Raw genomic sequence first — 20,951 nt, forward strand, 5'->3', positions numbered from 1 at the left:
CAAACAATTTTTTATAATTAACAAATATTTATATTTAAATAGAAAAATTCTTTTTATCATTCTATATTTTATACATCACATCTATTTTAATTTATTTTATAATTAATATGTAGTATATGAATGACTAAAAAAACAACTTAATTAGTTTAATAATAATAAAATAAAATAAAAAATAATATTAAAATATATAAAATATGTTAGGTGAGATAATATATAGTATTCGTTTCGTTTAAATAATGCTTAAAAAGTAAATAACATAAAATGAAGTGAGCATCTATCTTTCCGAACAACCCTTTAAACAAATAAAAATCTACGGTGCCATCGGAGGATTGTCAGAACTCCGATGCGCAAATTTGTCCCTGATATCACATTCGATATCAACGAGAAACTTCTTGGATTGGAACTAGATTCCGGTTTCAAATTCTCTCTCCCTTTCTCTGTGATTGTAGTTCGGTCTGTCCCGACGAGAGAAAAGGAAGCCTTCTGCGTGATATACACGTCTGGAGTAGCTTCGGTTGACAAAAACCTTCGCACTCCTGAACTCAAATAATGAGACTACCTCCCAAACTCAAATACAAGTCCGTGGCTCTCTCTCTGCTTCCTGAGAACGAGGACGAACCGGCGCCGTTGCAGATTTTCGACCCGAGATGTTCGGGCAATAAACGCCTGAGACGTTCTCCCAGGCTCACTCCTTGGAGTCCTCCAGAGGTCAATGCGGCTCGAACCATCCGTAAGAAAACCGCTTCCATGGCTTCCAAACAATCAAAGCCCCTCAGAAGGTCGCCCAGACTATCGTCTGCTTCGGAAACGCGAAATGCTGCTCTCGAATGTTTGAATGCTCGGAGTTTCAGAAGGTCGCTGAGACTGAATAATACTTCGGATCCTAATCCGGATTCTTTCCCGGCTACATTGACCGGAACGTCGAGGAAATCCTATTCTCTGAAGTGTAGGGGCAGTTTGGAAAATTCCAAGTCGTCACTGTTCCACGAAAACTCTCCTAGACGGTCTCCGAGATTTATGCCCACTCAAAATGGCAAAGCTGAGCTTAGCTTAGATAAGGTGCGTAGCTCACCTTTGGTCCGTTTAACTTTCTCTGGATACTGTTTTAGTGGGATTTTCTTTTTAACTTTGTTTCTTTTTGCTAATAAAGTTCAAGAACTGCATGAGGCATTCTGATTCCTCATAACTACATGTATTAGTTAGAGGTTGAAAGAAGGACGCACCTGTGTACACCAGTTATCATGTCCACGGTAAACGCTGGATAGCCAAGTGTGGAACGGATAGCAGCTGAAAGCATCTCTCGATTTTTTTTTTTTAAATATCGGACTCTCATTATATTTTTTGTTTTCCAGGGAAGATTAGATCATCAAAGGGGGGTTTAGAACTAAACTTCTTCATATTTTTACTTTTTATGTACATATTTTTATTTGAAAGACAAAAATTGTTAATTCATAAAACCTTCCCACAGACCGGAACAAGAAAAAGAGTCATTCTCGACTCGCAGAGGGGTGCAAGTCTTGATGAGATAGTTTGAAGCCCACAATGATGGTTCGGGGTGTCGGTATGGTGTCCGTACATACATGAATATGTATATATAGGGAAAGAATACATGAAATATAAATATAGAAGAAGACACAGATTTACATGATTCGGCACGTGGCCTACATCTATGGGTCGTTTGGAGGGCAAATTGATTGTGACATGAGTATTTTATAATCTCTTATTGTTTCTCATATCTCACTGTACAATAGGGGTGAAAGCCCCTTCAACCTAGAGAAGACAAAAATGATGTCTTTCATCATGCCATTGAAGGAGATATCTCTCCCTTGCAATTGAAGTCGCCCAATAATCTAGATGTCTCCACTTTCATACAATCAGATCCCTTTTATTATGACCCTGTTAGTGGTAGGTGGGAAAATCAGTTTTATGTCACTTCCTCCCCTTGTGTGTCTGACTTTTTGCCTTCCCCAGCTTTTGCTTTTTCTTTCCTTCCTCTAGTTTTCTGATGGCACCTTTCACATGGCTTGGACTTGGTACATCTTTGGCCGGGCTTGGTATAATTACCCCTAGCAAATGCCCGCAATTCTTAAGGTTGATTTGCTCAACAAGAAGGCCTCGAGAATCTTCAAGTCAACTGCGATAGATATAGTCTGTGGAAAATTGTAGAAAAATAAATTTTGTAAACTGGTCCCCGATTTTCTGTTTGTTTGTGTTAAGCAATGAAGATTTTTGATTGTGCGTGGAGCTTGGCTTGGAGAGCTAAGTGGGAATTGTGCTCGATTGCGCCATGCATGAGTGCGGAGCTCTAGAAGACTTGCGGAATTTGTAGTAAGTGCCTTCTCCATTGAGCCTGTCAACTCGTTTGCGAATGTAATCCGCACAAGGCGGTTGTGGATTTCAAAAGCTCGTTCCCAGAGGTAACTTGCTGGCGGCGGTTGTGGCACGAGTGTCAACACTCGGCGTTTGCTGGAGAAGATGCTAGGCGAAGATGACTCGACCACGTTAATGTCTAGGAGAGATGGCACACTTAGTAGAAGTGTTCCCTCCATTGTTCGCCGGTGCGAGTGCGGAGCTTCGTCTTAGATAACTGAGCGGGAGATATACTCAACCGCGCTGAGTAGTGAGGAGAGATGAGACACTTAGGAGATGTGCTATCTCCTTTGTTCGTTGAGTGCTAGCTTGGAACATCGGCTTAGATAACCAGGCATGAGATGGACTTGGCCTCATTGGGTGGCGAGGAGAGATGGGACACTTAGGAGAGATGTTTCCTCATTTGTTCACCGGTGCAAGCACGGAACATCGACTTTGCTGGAGGTGAGGAAGGATGAGGCACTTAAGAGATGTGTTCTCTTCGTTGTTTGCTTGTGTGAGTATGGAGCAATGATTTTTGCTAGAGGCGAGGAGGGATGTGACCCTTAGGAAAGGTGTTCCATCCTTTGTTCGCTTGTGCAAGCATGGAGCTTCGACTCTTTTGGAGGTGATGGGTGATGGTACACTTAGAGGAGAGGTGTTCTTTCCGTTGTTCGCCAGTGCGAACATGGAGTATCGACTTAGACAACTAGACGGGAAATTTGCTTGACCGTGCTGGGTGGTGAGGAAAGATGGGACACTTAGGATGGCCATTCCCTTTGTTGCTCGCCAGTCCAAGCGCGGAGCATCGACTTTGCTGGAGGCAAGGAGGGATGAGACACTTAGGAGAGGTGTTCCTTTTGTTGTTTGCCGCTGTGAATGCGGAGTTTGACTTTGCTGGAGGCAAGGAGGGATGTGATAATTAGGAGAGGTGTTCCCTTCGTTGTTCGCTGGTGCGAGCGCATAGCATTGACTTTGCTGGAGGCGAGGAATGATGGGACACTTAGGAGAGGTGTTCGCTCCATTGTTCGTCTATGCGAGCGCGGAGTATTGACTTAAATAATCAGGCAGGAGATGTGCTTGATCGCAATGGGTGGCGAGGAGAGATTGGATACTTAAGAGAGGTGTTACGTCCTTTGTTTGCTTGTGCTAGTGTTGAGCATGGACTTTGTTAAAAGCGAGGAGGGATGAGACAATTAAGAGATGTGTTCCCTCCGTTGTTTGACTGTGCGAGAACAGAGCATAGTTTTTACTGGAGGCAAGGAGAGATGGGACACTTAAGAAAGGTATGCCCTTCGTTGTTTGTCGCTCGACCGCATTAGGTGGGGAGGAGAGATGGAACACTTAGGAGAGGTGTTCTTTCTGTTGTTCACCGGTGCGAGCACGGAGCATCGACTTTGCTATAGGCGAGGAGGGATGTGACACTTAGGAGAGGTATTCCCTCCATTGTTCACCAATGCGAGTGCGGAGCATCGATTTTGCTAGAGGCAAGGAGAGATGAGACACTTAAGACAGGTGTTCCCCCTGTTGTTCATTGTGCGAGCATGTAGCTTCGACTTATATAATCAGGCAGAAGATGTGCTCGACCATGCTTGGTTGTGAGGTGAGATGGGACACCTAGGAGAGGTGTTCCCTTTCGTTGTTAGCTAGTGGGAGTGCAAATCTTTGACTTTACTAAAGAGAGGAGTGATGGAACACTTAGGAGAGGTATTTCCTCCTTTGTTTGCTGGTGTGAGCCTTGAGCATCATCTTTGTTGGCGGTGAGTAGAATGAGACACTTAGGATAGGTGTTCCATCAGTTGTTTGCCAGTGTGAGTTTGGAGGATCGACTTAGATAATCAGGCGGGAGATGTGCTCAACCGCGCTTGGTGGCAAGGTGAGATGGAACACTTAGGAGAGTTGTTCCCTCAGTTGTTCGCTAGTGTGAGTGTGGAGCATTGACTTAGATAATCAGGTGGGAGATGTGCTCGACTGCGCTTGGTGGCAAGGTGAGATGGAACACATAGGAGAGGTGTTCCCTTCGTTGTTTGCCGGTGTGAGCACGGAGTATCAACTTTACTGGGGGTGAGGAGGATGAGACACTTAAGAGAGGTGTTCTCTTTGTTGTTTGGTAGTGTGATTTTTTTTTTGCAAATGTATATATGGAGTAAAGGTTTACAAAGGAATATATATATGTATGTATGTATGTATGTATGTATGAGCCTTCATTGATAGCCCTTTTTTAAGAACTTTATTTATAATAAAGGATGTTATATGATTTTAGAGTTGCATGAATGATTGTGTGACTAAATGTTATAGATTATAACTATCTATTTTGAAGAATTAAAGGTAAGATAAGGTTAAAGGAAAAGAAAAGAAAATGAATAGGTATGATTGCATGTGTTTGATAAGGTTAATAAATGTGTCATATGTGGGTGAGGATGATACAATGAGGTTGGGATGGATGGCAACATCGGAATGCATCACTGGTGGAACACCTAGTGATGACTCATTTATGAGGTTTGGTTCTTATTTGCTAGCTAGAGCGACTTCTGGAGGCGATGAGAGATGAGACACTTAAGAGAGGTGTTCTCTTTGTTTGCTTGCTAGTGTGAGTGCAGAGAATCAACTTAGATAATCAGGTGGAAAATGTGCTCGACTGCGCTTAGTGGCGAGGTGAGATGAGACACTTAGGAGAGGTGTTCCATTAGTTGTTAGCTGGTGCAAGCGCGGAACATCAACTTTGTTGGAGACAAGGCGAATGGTTGCTGTGCTTTAAGTAGCTTTTTGTGTGTGTTCAGCTAGGCGGCATAGAGAGGTGGCGAGATGTGGTTTTCTATGGTGGTGAGATGTAGCTTGCCACGAGGGTGGTGAAATACCACTTGTTGCCCTCCATGAAAATGGAGCCCGTCCTACCTGCATGCTGACAAGAGTCTCGTGGTCAGCCAGCGCACATTGCATGTCCCATCAACGTGTCGTGTAAGTTAGGTGGTTGCTCGCCACAAAATGTGTCAAGCTGTTGTGGCCGAGCAGCTCCCTTGGCAGTTGGCCACCACCGTGTTGTTGTGTGGCATGTGGCCGAGCAAATGTGGCTGAGCAACTAAGGGTGGGGAGATGTGGTGGCCAAGGAAGGTGGTGGCTGAGTAACTTGTGTTGGCCGTCGAGTTCGTGTTGGCTGAGGAACTCATGTGACCGGTGGGGAAGGTCCCATTGGCACTTTCTATTGCTGGGGACCACCACGTTGGCGATAGGAAATGCTGGCAGGTCTTGTAATAGCTTTGAGTGACTTTAGCAACTCGTGGGCAGCCAACTTTTAAGTTTTCAACAACGTGGAACTAGCGGGAGACCTCCTGCCAACTTTGTTTGGGAGTTTGGCCTGACAGCCATGACTTTGCCTTGCCATGTGAGGGAGGTGGCAAGCTTACATGCCCACCGCTATGTGCATCCGTTGTTTGCATTGGATGACTTTTGTAGGTGTTTTGGGCTGCCGGGGCGGCTTGTGAAGAGGGATATCTTGCCGAAGATAGATCGACACCGCTGGCAACCTGCTGGGAAACTTGGTCAAGTCCCCAAACACTAAGGTTGTCCACACCTTAGTTCTTCTTGGATTGACCGAACGCCTAAGCCCTCTTGCTTGGTTCTTGCGCAATAATGGCAATGATGGCAATTTTGGTGAGGTGAGGTTAAGTGTTTAGGACTAGTTTGATGTATGGGAATTATGAAAAGGATGAATGAAGTGATGGGACTCCAAGGCAAGTGATGGGGTGCACGGCTAGAGGGGATGCACTAGGGTTGGCGCCACCTTGGTGTGTGGTTAGGTTTTGGGCGTGTAGAGGGGCTAGGGTTTGGATGGAAGAAGGTTTGTTAAATTGTAGGAGAGAATCTTGGAGATGAGGGGTTCGGTTATGGCAAGATGGAATGGATGGATGAGGTGATTGAGTAATTTTAGGATGACTCCAAGAATTTAGGGATCAAACTTGGTGAGTAAGACCATTCACAAAAAATGAAGGGAAATGGATAAGGGAAGGCAATTAGAGATCCTAAAGTTTAGGAATTCCCTATATGGATAGTGATGGGCGGCTAGGGCTTATGGAAAATGTGGGAAGTGTTGGCCGAAAATGACAAGTGAGTGGGCAATGTGGTGGCCGAATATGGAAACTATGGAAAACAAGGTGGTAGGCGTGTGGTGCTTGGGGAATGGATTAATGCAAGAAAAATGATGAACACGATGGAAGGATACGAAAAACACGCATGAACAATATGAAAAACACGATGAACACTCAAGAACACAATGAACAACTCAACACCAATTCAAGTAATGCACCAAGATGAAACCTCATAAATTGATAAATTGAATCACATCTATTCAATGAATTGCAAGGTGATGATTTTCTTCTTGGGATCCACGAATTTCACCCAAAAAGCCCAAGTGCAAAGGCACCGAAAATGATCTCCTAAACAAATAATCTCTCTCTAGGGTAAATGCCACAAGATGTAAATGAAATGACTAAGGGTCCTATCTATAAAGCTTACAAGTTGGAAACCCCCAAAAGGTCCCTAGCAAAATAAATTGAATAAATAAATAAAGAAATAAACTAAAAGCAATAACATAGTGATGGACGACCATGGTGGCCTGTGGCATGCTATGGCCCATGGATTGGCCATGGTGACTCATGGTGTGCATGACATGGTGTTGTGTATGGCTTGATGGTTGGCACGGCTTGGGCCATGCATGGCTTACTGCTAGGCGTGGCGCCATAGGTCTATTGGATGGCACGACTGCATGGCATTGCATGGTGCCATGCGTTGGTCTGGTGGTGGGCACGGCATTGCATGGTCTGCTAATGGTGGCATGGCATGGCATGGTGCCAAACCTAGGCCTGATGGTGGGCACAGGGTGGTGCCGTGCTGTTGTTGTGAGGCCCAGTCAAGTGGCTTGGGTGGTGGTCCTGCACGGCCCGAACTGGTAGCCTGGGTGATGGGCATACATGGCCCAAACTAACGGTCTGGGCCCTAGGGCTGTAAGGCACGAGCTGGAGCCGTGCGCTGGATGGAGTGCCTGTGAGGGCACGCCACTAAACTCGCTAAGTGGTGCTGGGGTGCGCAAGCCTGCACGCAAGGGCTGCGCGTGGCTATTAGCCTCCATGGGTGCTTGCTGCATGTCAAGGCCTGACCCAAGGCATGCATGTAGGCTAGCCATGTGACCATCCTGACCCTCCAAGAGTTGTGTTGAGGTGTGGTCACGGGCAATCCTCCTAGGGGTTGTGACACAACCCCTGTGGTGGCCATTGGCTGTTTCTCCAGCCCATAGTTGCCTGGCTGCATAAGTTCCGTTGGCCCCTGGACTTTGCACGTTGAGAATTAGGCGGAGCAACCTTCGTCGGTTCTATCTGGCTGTCTGGTGGAGTGGGTGCTGGCAAGTGGAGCTATTCGCTAGGGGCAACCATATTGTCGCCACAAGCCTCACCCATTATGCCATTGTGCATGCCATGCATAGCGGGTTGTATGCTATACGTATTGTGCACTTAAGTGCACAGTGTTCCTACCCGTATGGACGAGTAACTGTTTCTCGCCCATATCCCCCCCCTCGAAAAAAAAAAAAAACTTTTTATAACCTGAAGTAATAAGACAAAAGTAATGTCAAAGATGTAAAGGTGAGGGGAATCTTATCTGCTCATTTGGAGATGATTTTGGAAGCCAGGAAATCTTCATTCTCCCACTTTCGGTGCAGAGAATAAATTAATCCCATAGATGACACCAACTGTTAATATATAAAACCTCCCTACAGACTTAAACATGAGAAAGAGTCATTCCCGACCCGTAGAGATGGTGCAGGCCTTGATGAGGCAATTTGAAGACCATGATGACGGTTCGGGGTGTCGATATGGTGCCTGTATGTGCATCCACAACAATAAATAGGAAAAGAATTCGAAAAATGTAAATAGAGAGGAAAACACATAGATTTATGTTATTTGATATAAAGCCTATGTCCACTGTTTGGATGGCAAATACGCTATGATGGAAGCATTTTACAGTCTCTCATGACCTCTCATATCTCATTGTATAATAGGGTTGGAACCCCATTAGCCTAGGGAAGACAAAAATGGCATCTCTTGTCATGAGGTTGAAGGAGATCTCTCTTACTTCCAGTAGTAGTTGCCCAGTCATCTAGAGGTCTCCACTTTCATTCGATTGGATCCCTTTTATTATAGCCGTGTTAATGGTAGGTGAGAAAATCAGCTTTATGTTACTTCCTCCTTTTGCGTGTCTGACTTGCTTTCCTTCCCCAGCTTTTGCTTTTTCTTTCCTTCCTCTCTCTTCCTCTAGCTTTTTGATGGCACCTTTCATATGGCTTAAGCTCAGTGTGTCTTGGGCCGGGCCTGACCTGGTATATTTACCCCCAACAAAAATGACATACGTCAGGGAAGCTAAAAGACTATTAATTACAAATAAAAATTAGTCACTTAGTTCAACAGATTATTTTTTATTTGATATTTTTTATTTTAAATAAAATCAGTAACCTATTTAGGTATATTATTATTTATTTAATAAATTTAACTCAATAACATGCACTATTTCAGTTTCCATTTAATAATAATACAAATGGGGAATGGATTATGTGACTTTTTGTTTTTGAAAAGTAAAATTTTTATTAATATCAATAAAAGACTAGGAGAAGCCCAAGTACTCATGACATTGGCTAAAAAAAAAAGCTAGTTAGGAAGAAGAAATAGATACAAGGAAATTGTGAAAATTCAGCCCATTAAAAGTATAGCTATTGTCAAAAGACAGCGTGTTGAAAAAGATACTTCTAAGTTCCTTCAGGATGTTCATTCCAAGCTCTAGTCATTTCTTTCCCTCCAAATGCACCACATTAGGCATATGAGGACCATCTTCCAAATTTCTCTAGTCGAGAAGAAGAATAACCACTCTCTCAGGCATAACCTATGCAAGCCCCCCTTCTGCCAAAGAAATCATCCCACAAGGGCTCTGGTAATCTCACAATTAAGTGGCAAGTTATCTTCCATTTAACCACTTTTTCCAACACATGTTGGTCAGTTACAATAATTTGGCATTGCCATAGATAGTCCATGATTAGAATCTTCCCCAAGGAAGTTGTCCATACAAAGAAGACAAACTTTACAAGCCTAACTATCATTTAATAATAATATAATGAGATAGTTGATCATGTGGTCATAGCTTGCCTTGAAAACTAAATAGTATAATCTAGATTTTTTAGAAAATTAAAAAACAAAAGTACATACTATTTTTTTCTCAAATTATTATACTTTTAAATAGCTCAATATTCTAATTTAAAACCTAATGCACAAAACACACATACATAAAACAAACATTCTACTTATCAACATATATATCTAACATTAAAATCTAATTACTCATTCAAATTATAGGGAAGAATTAATAGATGAAAGAGAAAACTTCAATAGTAGAAATAAAAATAAGAATGTTTTTATTATTAATATGAATGCTAGTAAAAGGAATTTAAAAATGGTGATTTTGATAATTGAATTCTTTACATAATAAACACTCTTAGGGGAGGTTTGGATACAAATAGCCTTTTAACTCATCTCATCATTATAATTTTCTCAAATTCCCACATAAAATACAATAAACAATTTAACATTTTCAAATTCCAAAACAATAATAATATTAAAAAATAATATTCTAACAATATTTTATTCAATTTTCATTTCAACTCATCTCATCTTAACTCACTATCCAAACCTCCCAGACTCTTGGTGATGATAAGAATATTAAAGCTAAATCATGTTGGAATATTATCTGTATGAGATTAAAAATCTTTAATAAGTGGATAAAATTATAAAATGTAAAAATCCGCACACACACACACACACACACACACACACAGGTATACGAGTTCTATATGGTAAATCAGAGTTAATATGAAAAGTGCGTTTGTATTGTATAATATGTTATGGTACATGTGTCTTACTTTTTATGATATTGGATTCACAATTTTTGATAATGATGCCATCTTCAATATCTTGCAACACAGAAAATGCTGTGGTAATTGGTGGGTCCTGTTATTCTTATTCTTTAATTTTGTTTTCATATTTTGGTGGTTCTTTTGGCTTTTCCTTGGCTTCAATAATTGATAATTATTTATATAAATATAGTTTTAGAGCTTTATTATAGTTTTTTTTTTTTTTTTGTGGGGGGGGGGGGGGGGGGTGGCGGCGGCGGCTAGAGCTCTTTGGTGTAAAAAATAATGTGGCACAATCTTAGACAATTAGAGTTAATGAAATGGTGCACATTGCAACTTTTATTACAAGTCAAAGAATTTGGCTTGTTTCATAACTCTTTTCATGATGGTTTATTGTTTATTGCTACTAGATTGGCCAATAAATTACTTTAGCTTTTAAATCTTTATCAGCAGTTTTGATCATTTAATCTATTAGTTCCCTAACTATGGGATCTTGGTGCCACAGAGAAAACGGTTGAAGGGTCAAATCTTGACAATGAAGTAAGTGAAGACCCCCGTACATTTTCTTTTGTGGTCCATATTGTCTACTCACAATTCAGTTACAACTGTGAATTTTATGTCTGTATTTTTGCAGTGCTGATGAAGAAGGTAATACACTGTCTATAGTGGAGTGCTCCAAAGAGAAGTGCCTACGGAGATCCCCAAGACTGTCCTCAAAACAATCTAAAGCCAAAAGCAAATTTTCAAAGGCTTCACCGCAAAAGATGTCTTCAAGAAACTTGCAGCCCCTTGGAAAGGGCAGCTTCAAAGCAGCCTCACCAAGAACTTCCAATCTTATATCAAGATCATCAGGAGAATCAAAAGCTGAGCCAATTTCTCTCTTATGGCTTGAGAATGGTGATAAGGCATCTAAGGCGTCCAAATACTATGATGCTGAATTCTTTGGTGGTAGGCACTTGAGAAGGTCACCAAGGCTAATTTCAAGAACTCAAAACAATGGCAGGGATAAATCTATGGACAAGTTTCATATTGACTTATTTAATAAAAACCACTTAAGAAGATCTCCAAGACTACTCGCATCTTTGACACGGGCTGATAATGTCAAACTAGACTGTACTTTCATTAGATTATCTAGTTCAGATGAGCAGTTTTCCAGGATCATTATACCCTCTTCAGAAAAATCTGATCTGGATGGAGATTGCTTTAGGCAATCTCCAATCACAGCAATATCTCTGTTTGGGGCAAATAATGGCAAACGAGAACGTACTTTTATTGAATTGCCTTATTCAGATGAAGAATGTTCTCCAAAGAAATTTAAGTCGATAGATTCGTCAGTGGATAAATGGAATAAGTACAAACATATGCCTTTCTTTGTTGGAGATCCAATCCCTGACGATGAAGCTCAAGGTAGGTGGCATTGGCGTTATGAAATAAAGGTAATTATCCAATTTTTATTTGATCTAAAATCTATTGATTTTACTTGACCTTTAATTTCCAATTTTGTTTCACTCTTGTTATATATTCATAAGCGATAAACAAAATCGACACAGAGAATTTATTGTGGGGTCAAATAACATTCTACAATTTGGGAATTTCTTTTTTGATCTTAAGTTTAAATTGAGATGCTTCAATTTACACAAATAGAAACCTTGAAATTTGATAAACAAAGAAGGTTTTGATAGATCATATGCATGTCTTATTCTCATTCTATTTCATGGAAGGCTATTTATTTCGATTAGTTTTTGTGGAAAGGCATTTATTATCCCGAATTTAAAACATTTAACATAGAACAGAATATATTGAATATGTGTAATTACTTGAAAAAACATTCTTTGAGTATATTGTTTTTTATGATCCCTAATTACTTTATTTGTGTAATTAATTTTTGTGGGAATCTCTTATTATTTTGTTTCAGTTATGATCTATCTAAAATAACAAGAAGCTCAATCCTCTTTTAAATCACTCTTTATTCCTTACCCCATTATGATTAAATTAAATAAAAAACTAATTTGTTTTTTTAACCTCTCTCCTTATATTTAGTTGAAATTAAGCATAGGACCATTATCATTGTCATCCAAAGATTTGTAACTTCAGTCGTCTTTCTCCTCTAGTTTATATGAAGTACTGGTCCAAAGAAATAGTAATAATTAAATTGATATTATAAAAGTTTTTTTTTTTTTCAAAAACTACAAAAACGTGATTTTACACTTTAAGCTCACCAAAAAGTGTGCTTTTGTAATTGCGTTTCACTTTTTGTAAGTACACCGACTTGGCCTTGGTGCTTTGTGCTAAGTGTTGTTTTTCCAACATTGCTCCATCGTTATCATTGCTGTACTCATAAGTGAAATTTTATATTTGGCACGAGTTTAAAGAGATGTAAACTATGTAATGGTGCCAAAGTTGGAAGTTTTTGGAATCCATTTTAGCATTTTATATTGGATTTTTAACACAATGCTTCTTGCTTCATCAGAATTTCACACTACTGTCAAAGGTTAATGAAAATCTATAATAAATATGTGGAACTTGGATGCCCAATTTAGGATATACTGACCCAATTTTATGCACAGTTTGTCAATTTCTTATGAGATGATTTTCGTACTTTATTTTTGGTTGGTTGAGATCCAATCTGAAATTTCTTTCCTTTTCTCCCCTTTTATGGACTTGACTATTTGAATTGTACTTTATTGAGCAATTTTGTAACTTAGCATGGCTCACGATCATTTAAGAATTGCTTGGCTTACTGTCAATGAACTTATAAAAAAAATTTATTGGCGATGGGTGAAGTGATATTTTGTCTTCAATTATCCATATTGAGGTACTTGCCATTTTTATTTTTGACAATTTATTATTATTTTATTGCAATTGCAGAAACAAAAATCTAAAGGTCAACACTTGGAAATTATGTGAGTAATAAATAACAGAGTCTTTTCTCTTCTGTTTTTTTGTAGTTTCTTCCCTTTTCTGCATATTAATGTTACTAATGGTTTGCAGTGAGGATGAAGAAGATGAGATAGTTTGGAATGTGCAGAGCCATTATGCTCAAGCTAAACTCAACAATTGCATATTTAGTTTGGGAGATTGTGCATATATAAAGGTAAAAGCAATTTAGTTCACAAGATATCTATTAAACACATATGTTGCATCAAAGATTCTAAATTGCCAATTTGTCCATAATTTGTCATATAAGTATTTTCTTTGATCTTTAAAAAGAGAAAAAATTAACCTTATGAAGGTTAAGTAATTTGACTTTATACTGTCCTATTCAAAAGATGCACATGAGGCATGTATGGATACATGTGAGGCTAAGATTGCTTACCAAAAAAAAAAAAAAAAAAAAAAGAAAGATACATGTGAGGCTATACTGCAAGCTGTTTGCCAAAAAGTTATGAGGAGTATTTGGAATAATGGAATTCCTTTTTAGCAAGGAGTTTGTTGAATAATGCAATTCTATGAACATGGAGATTGAAATGTGTACTTTCAGTTGGTGGCTAAAATGTATTCAGTTGCTACAAATTAAGTCGGTTGAAAACTGCTTAGATATCAACAATTTGGAAGATATTCTTTGTGGAATACGTGCTTTTAAGACATTACCAGGATTGAGTATCCTAGAATGTATTCAAGGCATTCTTGTAATGCCCCATGCCCGGCGGGTTAGGGAGTTACTTTTGGTCACTTAAAATCACATCCCAATGGTATATTTATAGACTCCAATAACATGAAATACAAGTCTAACTTATAAAACTCCATCAATCAAAATAATTATACATATCAAAATGATTATACATTCTTCCACAAATATCATTGTAATTCTCCAATATATAATAATAATTAAGAACTCCACAAGGTCTACTAAAACCATCAAGGTTCCAAAATACTAATTAAAGGAACATACAAACTTTTCATGTAGACTCTTCAAAAATCCGATACCCAAGATACTTATTTCACTATTGCTCAACTGCTTTCGCCCGCCCATGCTTCCTATCTTTGATTCCCAGCTGAACCATCATAATCATCTGAAAATATGGAAGGAGTTATCGACAACTCAGTAAGCAGTGAACATATACTAGTATGTAAACATGAGTCAGCTACAAAATGAAGAACAAAACATATTATCAAAATATTAGAGCGACATTTCAGAAATATTTATATACAAAAGCCATTTGGTATAGCATAACTGAGCATCATATCAGAATAGAGGTGATGTTTAATCCTTGTGGTAGCATTGTGCTATCTCCATTGGGCAAACTGGGCATAGACAGAAGTGAAATTTCGCCCTTGTCATTCTAGGAGTCCTGAGTGCACACACATGAAAGACCACGCAGAAACCACTTTGTTTCCAAAGCGGGTGTGCTAAAAAAAGAGATGTTGGTACCAACACAATAACAGAGGCCACAGTTTTGCACCCGTGGTAAGGTCGGAATGGAAGCAGAAATTGAATGTCACCCCAGAGGGTTTTTCAGATGCAATATTATATTATAACAGAGTACTGAGCATATACAGATCATATTCATATAACTATGTACAAAATTTCAAATTTCAAATTCGCTCTGTTTATACAGTTGAGAACAGAATGTCAAAAATTGCTCATGTCTACACCAATCATAAAAAAATTATTTTTCTTTTCGTAATCGGATACAATGAGTAATGCAGAACAAAAGGATTGAGGTTGTTTCCAATGTTCCATGACAAAATATGTAGGTTTTTCGTAAAATCAACCTTAGTTCTTTTTTAGGCAAAGTCTAGCATAAGAGTACAATTTACCTCAACTTTTCAATTTCTGTGAATTTCCTCACAACAGGGCCAGCAAATATCGATCGTCACCTAAACATAATTAATACAAACTATAAATTTATAGAATTAAACTAGTAAATCTAAAATAAGACGACACAACTAAGCGACTCCACGACAATAACCCATGGTTTCTATTCTTCTAACCTGGTTACTACTCAACTCCAAACCAACAAAATAACTTCCAGAACTTCGCTTGTGACTAGCCGGAACTACTCCAATTATAAATATGTCTATTCAAATATTTCATAAGTACTCGCTACTTAACTAGCTGACCCATTTAAAACAAAACTAACTACATCTTATCAAATACGTTTACACCAAAGACTCCAATGCTGAATATTTTGACAAATTGCATAGATACTCCAAACAAATCCTCCACTATTTATCATCCCGAGACCTAATGATCCAACTTCCACACCCAACCAACCATCAAAACCATATGTTTTTTTTTTATTTTTTTTTATTTTTATACCCATCGACTCACACGTACTCCAATTAATTTCACTAATACTTCATTGCGACCTGCTTACTTCCATCTTCAAGTCAAAAACTAGATTCCATCATAATCTTATAGAAACATTTCTCCAACCAAGATATTACAAATGCCAAACCATTAATAGACCCTGAAACACAAATCGAACTCTACAATGACCAAATAGTACAAATCCACCATAAACTCGATTTTCAAATTTGAACTTATTTACCAATTTCCACCCTGACCTTAACATCTCACAAACCTCATCCTTCTGATTGAAATAGCGCCATAACAACAGCACAACCAACTAGCAACACATCTTAACTGTAGAGATGGACTATAAAGGCAATGGCTGAACTCAGCTTGTGGTGTGACATCCTCTAGGTAGGGCGTGGTGGAGGTTGCGGCAGAGTGTAGGGCTAGGAACTGATGAAAAATAAACGGTGAGGGAGGGAGGGAGGGAGGGAGGGAAGGCAACTGATGACGGTGCCTTGACAGCAGTGATGCATGATAGGGAGGAGGGAGGGAGTGATTTGCGGAATTTGTGAATGAGGAACTAGAATGGGTGTGAGAGTGGTGAATGGAGAGAGTGTTGAACAGAGAGAGTGAGTGAAAGAAGTTTACTGCTGTTCAACAAAAATTCCAGCGAGGAAGGTCCGATCTGAAAAGAGAGAAAGATGAGAAGCTTACTGCTGTTCAAGAATCCGGGGACAAACATACAGAATCGCAGCACCAAACAAAATCGAAGGGGAGGGAACAAGAGAGAGACGATGAGATGAGAAAAAGGAGAGAACCTGTGGGTGGGAGGGAGAGGGAGATGCTTACCGGTGGCGAAAATGTCAATGGGTGACGAGGAGAATGGGAGGTGGTAACCGGCATGAGGCTTGGGTTGTTGTTGCACATGGGTGGCGGTTATGAGGACCAAAAGGGAGTGAGAGTAATGGAAGGGTGAGAGGAAGTGAGAGAGGCATCATGGGGCTGGGAAAAACATACAGAATGGAGAAGGAAATCCCTTTGACAAAACAGTGCGTCTAGCACCTTTTTTTTTGGGTGGCTGGGCTTGGGTTTTTGAGGGACTAGGGCCTGGACTTCTCAAGACGGGCTTGGGCCTCAAAGATCGGTTATGACAATTCTCAAACAATTTGAGTGCTGAAATGGTAAATTAACAGTGAATTATTTCTTTAGCCTAATTTATTTGTATTTTTAATCTGGGGGACTTCATGTCCTTCTTAGCTGCATTTAATTTTTTGGGCTTATGGGCTTGTCACAAGCTGAATATCTTGGCTTTGGGGATGGAACACGTGCCTTTTTCCCTGTTAAAGCCTCTTATATGGATCTGTCTCTATGGACATTTTGGTTTATTTGTGCCCATTGCTGTCCGAAGAAATCAATCTATTGGACTGTTGTTATCAAATAGTGCTTTGAATGGTGAGTGAGAGGCCATGTTTGGTTACCAAAAATGTTTGGAAATATTAGAGAATTTTGGGAATTTGTTTGAGATTAGATTTTTGGAAAATAGAGAAAAAAATTTGAATAAAAACCTTTTTTAAAATAGGTATTGTATTGGAATTTGTGAAAGCGAATAGATAAAGTTAAAAAGTTGTTCGAATATAATTTTCTAAGATTGTTTTTTGTTTTGGAGTTTGTAAAAGTTGTATTGATTTTTGTGTTTGAGTAAATGATTAGGTAATGATTAGATAAAAAGTTGAAAATTTGAAATCGAAAAGTTTTTGTGTTTGAATAATGCTTGGAATGAAGTTATGAGAAAACTTGAGAAATGTTGAAAACTTTTGAAAAATCCTTGGTGATTCTATGAACTTTTGTTTGAAAAATATTGAAAAATCCTTGGGACTGAAGTTCTGTTTGAAACTTGTGTGACTGTTTATTTTAAAATTTAAAATAAGGTCCATGGAACTTCATCACAGGTCCTTGCTTTGTGTGATTGTTATCATAAAAACTTTTCATGGTGATAAAACTATAACAAAGACTGTTGATTCTATTATTTCTGTTCTCCATTTCTGGAAATAATTTTAATATGGAACTGGTCCTGATTCACCATTTTGATGTGAACAAGGGGAGAAATTCAGATTTCTGACAGTTTTGGAGTGGAAAGGGCCTCTTTGGAATCTTCCTTCTTTATATTCCATCTGCAAAAAAAAAAAAAAGAGATGCTCAAGTGGCTCTGAACATGCCTCACAGCATGGATTTTCTGTCATGGTCCTCTCACTATAGAGTTTGCTGGTCTGCCATTGCTTCTAAATCATTAAATTCTTTCAAGTAAAACTTTCCACATTTTGTTTTGTAATGCATATTGCATTCCTAATATTTCACAGCATGTGCAAGGAATCAACTTTTAAGAGTACCTGTCTTTACATACCTTCTGGTGTATTTCAGTAATATGGGCTCTTGAATAAGATTGGGAAATTTGGATTCATTGTGTGACCTCTGAAAGTTTACTTCTGGATATATTGATTTATATGCAAGCGATGTTACAGGGTGATGGAGGACAAAAACACATAGGTAGGATCATGGAATTTTTCAGAACAACTGATGGAGAGAACTATTTCAGAGTCCAATGGTTTTACAAAGTTGAAGATACAGTGAGTATTCAGATTGTGTTTGAATATGACCTGTTAAAGTCATGGAATTCATCCTAGTATTGGACATATCCTTTTTGCATTTGTTTCTCAGGTTATCAAAGAAGAAGGTGCTTTCCACGACAAGAGGCGTCTATTCTATTCTACAATTATGAATGATAACTTGATAGATTGTATTATTTCAAAAGTCAACGTTACACAAATAACACCTAGGGTATGTTTCAATCTTTTTTTGGAGCCTTTTAAATTTGATGTTCTTTACTCAATTATGTGGCTAGTTTATTCTCTTTCAGCTTTGTGAGAGGCTTACAAGGATATATTTTTACTGCCTTATACTTCTAAAAAAAAAAACTGTTACTTATATTATTCCTTAGCATTTTGTAACTTTGTCACAGGTAGGACGAATATTGAACTTTACTCTGCGGTCTGACTTCTATTTTGATATGGAGTACTGTGTTGACTATTCAACATTTCGCTCCTTGGTGATTGGTAAGGAAGTTCGTGCTCTTGAGAGATAATGGTTATTTGTTTAATTGGATGCTTTTGAGAACTCACTTATAATGCCTTAAATGAACTTATTTCACCATTGTCTGAATTTGTCCTACTGCCCACCCTTCCGCTCAAGTATCAAACTTTTATCTAGTGAGAAATAGTACGATACTTGGTGAAGGCAATGCCTGGGCAAGAGGGAAGGCAAAAAGGAAGAGACAGATAGATGCCTTTACCTTCTTGTAGGTAGTCACTGTTCATCTATTGAGAAAAATTCAAGCTCATTCAAGTTTCAACACGTGAGGTGGTTGATGGCAAGTTCATTTGTACCATGTGGATGCAATAGATATAAGCTGTTGGTCTCTTTTTTTTTTCCCCTTACCTTATTGCTAATATGCTATGAGAGTTTGCTGCTGGATATAAGTTTGTTGGTGAGTTGGGTTATTATCTAGAAGCTTCTTTTAATATTTCAAAGATACCATCTAATTATTTGTAAGCAATGATACGAGAATCTTTTGGGAAATAGATGGAAAATGGTCTCTTCATGTAGTTTAAATTGCTGCTAATCCTTGGTCGAAGAAAACTTTTGTTTGGGTGTTATTCTGAAGGTCCTAATGCTATGATCTCTTATAGATGGTGTGTGACTAATCCTATCCCTTTAAAGACCATATAGTTCTAATAGATGGTGTAATTTTCTATTGAAAGGGTTATATTTTTCCCATCACTGTTTTTTTCCACTCATCCTCACCCTCCCCCCAAGAAAAAAACCCTCTTGCAATCGGGTTGAGCTCCTGGCCATTTCATTAATCACTGCATGAATCCACTTAGGCCAATAACTTACTATGCAATTTATTTGTTTTATTATAGTTGTTTATAGTAATTATTATAGGAACATCTTTAGGATAGAATAAGATTATTTGCTATAAAACTCGTGCTTGTTCATGTGTTTTTATGCTACTTCTGTCCCTTGTTATATTATGTATGTTCTTTGTAAGAGCCATAATGACTAACATTATACTTTTTTTCTTAATTATCTTTACAATCCTTCTTTCACTTAAAAAGATTTGTTAGAGATGGTAAATCTAATCCGTTTGGATATATTGAGCCACTTTTGTATTCCCTAAAACGTCATGTTACTTATGATCATACCTATTCCTCAACTTCCAAGTTCGGAAATTATAAGCATTATTTGGGAACTAACCTTTTTACTTGAGACTAAAGATCAAATATTTTAACCTTGTCAAATTTTTAATTTGCTTCAGATAATTCAGTTAGAAGTCATGATGTATCATCACCTGATGGCATTAAGCCTGTAGATACGAGGGCCACCCCAACCTTTTCACAGAATGTTCCCAATAGTGAAACCTATGAAGCCAAATTAGCACTATTAGACCTTTTTTCTGGTTGTGGTGGAATGTCTACTGGAATGTGTCTTGGTGCCAAGCTTTCCGGTGTTAATCTTGCAATGGTACTTGCTATAGATTTGTCATCTTTATTTTCCGTGTCTCGTGCTAATTAACTGCTGTGTATTATGTTCAATGACTTCTGTCTTACTTTCTTCCATTTACTTCAGAGGTGGGCCCTTGATAGTGATGGGTCTGCATGTGAAAGCTTGAAATTAAATCATCCAGAGACACACGTGTGTATGCCTTATCAATCACTAAATTATGATCAGTTGCAGTATGATTAAATCTTTTGGAGGTATTATAAATTGTATCATGCTTCATTTCATAGGTCAGGAATGAAACTGCTGCGGATTTTCTAGAACTATTGATGCAATGGGAAAAGCTATGCAGACGTTATGGAGTCAATGGTGCAGGAAGAACTCATCCCTCAAGAATAATGACCTCAGGAGCACACAACTGCAATGGAATTCCCACCTGTGAATATGAAGTTTCTAGACTTGTTGATATATGTTACGGTGATCCCAATAAGACAGGCAAGCGTGGACTGAATTTTAAGGTAAAGCATGTCATCTCTTTTTCTGAGAAAATAGCGTATGGAGACAGTAATTGTCATTTTTTTTTTGTCTTAGTAAATAAAAGATCTTCATTATCACCAGTGGATGTGGGCTCAGTTCAAAATATAATTGAAGTTTTGCTGTCGTTGTTCTTAAGCTGTAATGATTATATAAGCTAACAGTATGATTGTTGATATCACGTAATGGCTCCCTATTTGCACCTACCAGATTGATGACTTTTAGAAACAATTCAGCATGTTGTATTGGACTTGCATATGAAGTTAGTATCACAACTTACATCCAGAAACAGGAAGAATAAATCTCAAAAGAAAATCCATCATCTTT

General features: G+C 38.6%; 1 protein-coding gene across 2 annotated transcripts in view; it reads left to right on the forward strand.

The window, feature by feature from the left end:
* The first annotated feature begins 262 nt into the window (after nt 1–262).
* LOC122282964 (DNA (cytosine-5)-methyltransferase CMT2) overlaps nt 263–20,951 on the forward strand; it is a 52,179-nt gene continuing 31,490 nt past the window's right edge. The window contains exons 1-11 of one of the 2 annotated variants that reach the window (XR_006230511.1): nt 263–1,059; nt 10,800–10,834; nt 10,929–11,730; nt 13,163–13,197; nt 13,286–13,388; nt 18,056–18,160; nt 18,252–18,371; nt 18,553–18,646; nt 19,909–20,114; nt 20,220–20,285; nt 20,381–20,608. Coding sequence is in view for 1 of the 2 variants with exons in the window: in XM_043095062.1 (XP_042950996.1) it covers nt 550–1,059; nt 10,800–10,834; nt 10,929–11,730; nt 13,163–13,197; nt 13,286–13,388; nt 18,056–18,160; nt 18,252–18,371; nt 18,553–18,646; nt 19,909–20,114; nt 20,220–20,285; nt 20,381–20,608 (2,304 nt within the window). In the remaining variant the exon portion in view is untranslated. The remainder of the gene's footprint in view (nt 1,060–10,799; nt 10,835–10,928; nt 11,731–13,162; nt 13,198–13,285; nt 13,389–18,055; nt 18,161–18,251; nt 18,372–18,552; nt 18,647–19,908; nt 20,115–20,219; nt 20,286–20,380; nt 20,609–20,951) is intronic. The other variant, XM_043095062.1, reaches the window with a different exon arrangement.

Source organism: Carya illinoinensis, chromosome 11 (assembly GCF_018687715.1).
Source record: "Carya illinoinensis cultivar Pawnee chromosome 11, C.illinoinensisPawnee_v1, whole genome shotgun sequence".
NCBI lineage: Eukaryota > Viridiplantae > Streptophyta > Magnoliopsida > Fagales > Juglandaceae > Carya > Carya illinoinensis.